This window comes from Myotis brandtii, unplaced genomic scaffold, assembly GCF_000412655.1.
Source record: "Myotis brandtii unplaced genomic scaffold, ASM41265v1 scaffold646, whole genome shotgun sequence".
NCBI classification, from domain to species: domain Eukaryota; kingdom Metazoa; phylum Chordata; class Mammalia; order Chiroptera; family Vespertilionidae; genus Myotis; species Myotis brandtii.
This window is the reverse complement of record NW_005370495.1, coordinates 326,764-332,847: the sequence shown is the minus strand read 5'-3', so window position 1 is coordinate 332,847 and position 6,084 is coordinate 326,764. Positions and strand designations below refer to the sequence as shown.

General features: G+C 55.1%; 1 protein-coding gene across 1 annotated transcript in view; it reads right to left on the bottom strand.

The window, feature by feature from the left end:
• Positions 1-6,084, bottom strand: part of MYOM2 (myomesin 2) — a 71,473-nt gene that overhangs the window by 26,507 nt on the left and 38,882 nt on the right. The window contains exons 14-17 of the mRNA XM_014528689.1: positions 4,355-4,538; positions 3,205-3,379; positions 1,652-1,773; positions 1,064-1,167 (exon numbers count right to left, since the gene is read on the bottom strand). Of these exons, the coding sequence (XP_014384175.1) occupies positions 1,064-1,167; positions 1,652-1,773; positions 3,205-3,379; positions 4,355-4,538 (585 nt within the window). The remainder of the gene's footprint in view (positions 1-1,063; positions 1,168-1,651; positions 1,774-3,204; positions 3,380-4,354; positions 4,539-6,084) is intronic.

Below are 6,084 nucleotides of genomic sequence, written 5' to 3'. Positions count from 1 at the left end.
CCGTCCACCGCGCGGCCCTGGGCGCTGGCCCTCTGCCCCTTTCTTGGCGGACCTTGTAACCATCTCTGTTTTCATCTCTCTTTTCAAAGAAAGTTGGAAAATTCTCTCAGAGCCCAGCCGGTGTGCCTCAGTGGATGAGCGCTGACCTACAAACCAGGAGGTCAGGGTTCGATTCCTGGTCAGGGCACAAGCCTGGGTAGCGGGCTCGATCCCTAGTATCGGCATGCAGGGGGCAGCTGATCCATGATTGCCTCTCACCAGTGGTGTTTCTATCTCTCCCTCTCCCTTCCTCTCTGAAATCAATACAAGTATATTTAAAAGTTCTCTCATAGGTACTTCTGGCTCCTTCCCAATACGCCTCCCCCTATTCTGACAATACCAGGGCGCCGATGGTGTCAGAGTGGCCTGGACCCTGAAGCAAGACCCTCCCTGCCTGTGAGGGAAACCCTGGCAGGGCTGGCCCCTCCCACCGCGAGGACTGGCAGCCGCCCCACGGCCAGGGGGGGCCAGGTGAGTCGCCCCCTCCTGCGGGGTCACAGGAGCTTCAGGCTCCTCCAGCGGGAATGAGGTCAGGGTTCCCGTTTGAGCCCCGGCTGGAGCGGGACCCTCTTCTCTAACAGGTGGAGCAGGATGTGTCTCAGCTCCCGCTTCACCCCAACTCTGAGTCGCCTGCATCCGGCTCCCTCTGTTACCTGAGACTCAGGTGAGCTGCGAATGGGCTCTTCTTAGTACAGAGTGAGATTTTAAATAATTGATTCTCACCTCACGGGAATGACTTAGAAAGGGAAGGGAGTGTCTGCAAGTGCCCGCGAAGGAAAACGGAGATTAGAATGATGACCCGAGACAAAGGGATAGTTAATCTTTGTTGTATTTGCCCGCCTACGTGTCATTAGACGACATTCTAGAAACACGACCCTCAGAAGAGAAGTCTTCGTTGCTGAAAATGGCAAATCGAGCCGGAGACAAAAATAATTAAATAGCAAAGTGTATTTCTCAGAAATGCAAAGGTCCTACTATGACCCAAACGTGGCCCATGCAACGTCCTGTCTCAGAAGATCCTGACTGTGTGCAGGCCTGTGCTGAGCTCCGAGGAGCCCACGTGACAGTCACAGACCCTCCTGACTGTGTGCAGGCCTGTGGTGGGATCCGTGGAGCCCACGTGGCTGACTGTCACAGAACAGCAGCTCACACACCCGCAGTCCCCGCCCGTCCTGCAGTTGGGGACCTGATTGGTCAGTTCCATCACAATAACAATGTTCTAAGGTGACTGGGAACAAAGCCACGAAGTTACATAAACACCTGCAATTCCCGGGGCCATGAATTAAAGTTCCTTACACCGAGGGCAGCTCCGAAGGCCACTGATGCTGCCTGACCTCAGCCTATGACTGAAGAGAGAAACCCGGGCCCATAGCATGTACTTTAATGTGGGCACGTGAGCGGGAATGTCTTACTGGGCATGTTGTTAGCATGTGGCTAGTCAGCACACAGGCATTTCCGAGGCAGGAGCCTGGGTGAGCAGTTCCCGCAGAACCCCACGTTCTCTGGGGGGCGAGTCACGCCACCCTTTCTTGGTGACACCGCACATGGCAGCACACGTGTGTGTCACACAGAAGCCCTGGCGCAGGGACACGGAGCAGCAAGCATGACTTACTGAGCGCGGCCTGGACCTTGATGGCGTCCGACTCCTGCGAGTTCTCGCTGGTCCCCACGGCATTCACCGCTTTCACGCGGAACATGTACTGCTCACCCGTGGTCAGGCCGTGCACCACGAACCTGGGGAAACAGGGGGCATGGCTGCCGGGCGGGGCCTTTCCCTCCTTCACAAAAACAGGCTGTTTGGGGGTTTGGGTTTGTTTTAGGTTTTAAGTTAGTGATTCTCTCTCATCGTTGATGTTTCGATCTCTCTCTCTCTCTCTCCCTTCCTCTCTCTGAAATCAATAAAAATATATTATATATATATTAAAGACCTCAGCACCGGTGCCTTGCCTGTGGTAAGTGCTCAGTACATGTATAGTTTATCATTTAAATTATAATTTATAATTCACAAAGCGTCATGTATCTTATGGAGTCAGCAACACTGCAACCATCTATAAAGCCCCTCCGCCAGAGAACTGTGCTCTGAGACACCCTCCTGTGTTCTAGCCACGGACGGTGAGTAAACTCTGTTATTCTCCTCAATTACATCTCATCTTTTCCTAGCCACAGCTTTCCCAAGTATTTTCGTAAAAAATAAAGAAGTTTGAAAAGAATGACAGCTGAGCCATAATTGGTAACGCGGCCACTGTGGACAGCATGTCCTGGGGACGCCTCACTCACTCGGACGCCCCTGCCCGCTCCGTGCGAAGCGAGGGGAAATGGATGGCGGGAGCGGAGATGGAGGTGCCGGCGCCCCCCACCGCCCCCGTGGGGAGGAGCCAGGCCCCTGGGATTTGTCCCGATGGCTGGCGAGAGAAGAGACGGCCAGTTATGTGAACAGAGCAATTTTAAACATTCAGAAAGTTAAAATGGAAAAATGAAACACCTTTCACATCACGGTTGCTGTTTTAACTCTCCATTCCAGGCAAATCCTAAATGCGGATGAGGTCCGAAAAGAAGGTGCTGGAACTCTTCTTCATCAGCAGGAAAACCTCTAAGCCAGGTGCCTAGGAACTAGCTCATCAACTTCAAAACCCCCACCCTGTGTGAACAAGACAGACTCGTCCTGTACAATCTTCCCAGAGGTGTGTCTACCATGGGATATGCTGCCCTCGGGGCCCTGTGGCTCCTAATTCATGTGTACAATCTTCCCAGAGGTGTGTCTACCATGGGATATGCTGTCCTCAGTGCCCTGTGGCTCCTAGTTCACGTGTACAAACTTCTCAGAGGTGTGTCTACCATGGGATATGCTGCCGTCTGTGCCCTGTGGCTCCTAATTCATGTGTACAATCTTCCCAGAGGTGTGTCTACCATGGGATATGCTGTTGTCTGTACCCTGTGGCTCTGAGTTCACGTGTACAATCTTCCCAAAGGTGTGTCTATCATGGGATATGCTGCCCTCGGTGCCCTGAGGCTCCTAATTCTCATGTGTACAATCTTCCCAGAGGTGTGTCTACCATGGGATATGCTGCCCTCGGTGCCCTGTGGTTTCTATTTCAGTTTTGTTTCTTGAACTTTCCCCCCAGGCAGTGATCTGGGGCCTCAGGATGGCAGGGAGAGGGGCCACACCTGTTGTAGCTGATGGGCTTGTGGTTGCAGGGCTCCCAGACATTGGATCCCACCATGCAGCAGTCCACGTAGTAGCCGAGTAGGTCCTCTTGGTGTTTCGGCCTGTCCCATTCCACCACGACCGACGTCTTTGTGTCCCGGGATACAAGGACCCGGCCGGGTGCAGAGGGGGTGACTTCGCAGGGGAGATGGATTGGTACATGGTCAGTGATATTGGGGTTTCGGAAGACACACCACGACCTTCCAGCCCCTCTGTCCACAGGGCATGGCAGCCCAAGTTTGGGTCTTTAGATAAAATTTGGAAGAGGAGGAGGAGGATGAGGGTGGGTGAACCTTCAGAGGACCCAGGGCTGCCTGCCAGGCTTCTCTGTCCTCCCGAGGCCCCACCTGGCCCCACAGAAAAGGGGGTACAATCATGAAATTGCCCGTCCCTCCACCCGGACGACTGAGGGATCTTCCGGTGACACTGTGCTTTGGCTAAGTGGGTAGTAACTGTGTTGGAATGAAAACTGCTGACTGTGAGGCAATCAGTCACAATCCCACCCTGTTCATCTCTGAAGGAACTCAGGCTCAAGTCACGATTTGACTAGGGATCTGCGCCTCATCTAGCATTTGACATCGTCAGAGCGGGAACCTCAATCATACAGACAAAACACTCCAGTCCATAGGGACTGGGATTTTTTATAAACGTAATTGTTAATGATCTCAGAGAGGAAGGTAGAAGGAGAGATAGAAACATCAACGATGAGAATCATTGATCGGCTGCCTCTTGCACGGCCCCCACTGGTGATGGAGCCACAACCCGGGCAGGTGCCTTGAACAGGAATCAAACTGTGACCTCCTGGTTCATAGGTCGACACTCAACCACGGAGCCACGCTGGCCCGGTGGGACTGGGATTTTCTTAAAGTGACCATTGCCTAAAAGTGTGTGTAACCCATTCATCGTTCAGAAGATGAGACTTTGGAGAAATGTTGAGAACTGACCAAAGCAAGGCCGAGAGAGCTTTCCTCTCTGGTCAAATGAAACGTTCAGGCTCCTTGGGTTACAACTCCCGTGCGACACTAGTGTCTTCATCAACACAGTCCGGGCACCCGATGCCGCCTTACTCAGGGCGTGTCCAGAATCCTGGCCGCTCGCGGTACCACTCACCTATGGTGTCCTGGGCCTGGATGGGGGGCGTGATCTCCGACGGGTCGCTCAGCCCGTGCTTGTTTGCAGACAGAACGCGGAACACGTAGGGCTTCCCCTCTGCGAGGTCAAAGACGGCGTAGCGCGGCGACCTGACCGCCGTCTGGGCGTTGACCCGCTGCCAGCTGCCGCTCCCGACCATGGACTGCGGGAGAAGGGGGCTGTGACAGGGCCGACCCCCAGTTGCCGCTCCCGACCATGGACTGCGGGAGAAGGGGGCTGTGACAGGGCCGACCCCCAGTGGCCGCTCCCGACCATGGACTGTGGGAGAAGGGGGCTGTGACAGGGCCGACCCCCAGCTGCCGCTCCCGACCATGGACTATGGGGAGAAGGGGACTGTGACAGGGCCGACCCCCAGTGGCCGGTCCCGACCATGGACTGCGGGAGAAGGGGGCTGTGACAGGGCCGACCCCCAGTTGTCGCTCCCGACCATGGACTGCGGGAGAAGGGGGCTGTGACAGGGCGACCCCCCAGTGGGCCGGAGGGAACCGTCCGTCTTAGCGACCAAATCATACGGTGGGCTGCCCATCCTCTACCCCGACAAGGGGCCCTCGAAATGTCTTTTATGATGTGTATGGAAAGGGAAGCCGATTTGAGAAGGTAAGAAAGTATTCAAAGTTGAAAATGCTGACCAGTAAAATTCTTACTCGAAAGCGAGCAATCATGTAACATAACTTTGGTTCCACAGACACAGTTACAGCTTCTCCTGACGGCAGAGGCTTTGCCAGGCAGCCCCCAGCCCAGGGTGGCCCCTGCCACAGCAGCAGCTGACACCTGCGCTTCAAGTGCAAGGGCAGGCGATCACAAGACGGGATGCACAGCACGTGGAGAGGATGTACGTTTTGTTGGGTATATCTGTGTGTGCATGTGTATCTGTATGTGCATGTGTGTCTGTGTGTGTATCTGTGTGTGTGCATCTGTGTGTGCATGTGCATCTGTGTGTGCATGTGTGTCTGTGGATGCATGTGCGTCTTCGTGCATGTGTGTCTATGGGTGCATGTGTGTCTGTGGGTGCATGTGTGTATGTGGGTGCATGTGTATGTGTGTGCATGTGTGTGCGTGTGTGTATGTGTGTCTGTTGTGTGCATGTGTGTGGGGGGGTGCATGTGATACGTGTGTTCCAGGGCCACAACATGCCAGCTATTTCTTTCTTTTTGTTGTTGTTTTTCATCTTCACCAAGGATATTTTTCCCGTTGTTTTTTAGGGAGAGTGTAGGGAGGGAGGGGGAGGGAGGGAAACATCGATGTGAGAGATTCACATCGACTGGTTGCCTCCCCACACGCACCCCAACCAGAGGGGGGACCCCGCCTGCAACCGAGGTACACGCCCCTGACCAGAACCGAACCCACAACCCTTCAGTCCATGGGCGGACACTCCAACCACTGAGAAAGCCTGGCCGGGGCCACCAGCTGGTTCTCTCCCTCCAGAGGTAGGCCTGCCTGACCTGCGGTCACCTGAAGTGGGAGTCCCTCTACACGGTCGCCACCCAGTGGCCACGCGGCTTCTGAACAGATCACCCTCAGGGTCGCAGCCTGGAGTTTGGGGGGAGACTAAGTCTGGTGCCTCCGGATAGGTGGGGACTCAGCCTCCTGACGGGGGACGGGCTTGCTCATGGAGGGAGGGGGGCCGAGCCTGGCCAGTCCCCGGAGGCCGAGGGGACCTTGCTCACCACCCGCAGGTGGGCCGGGCA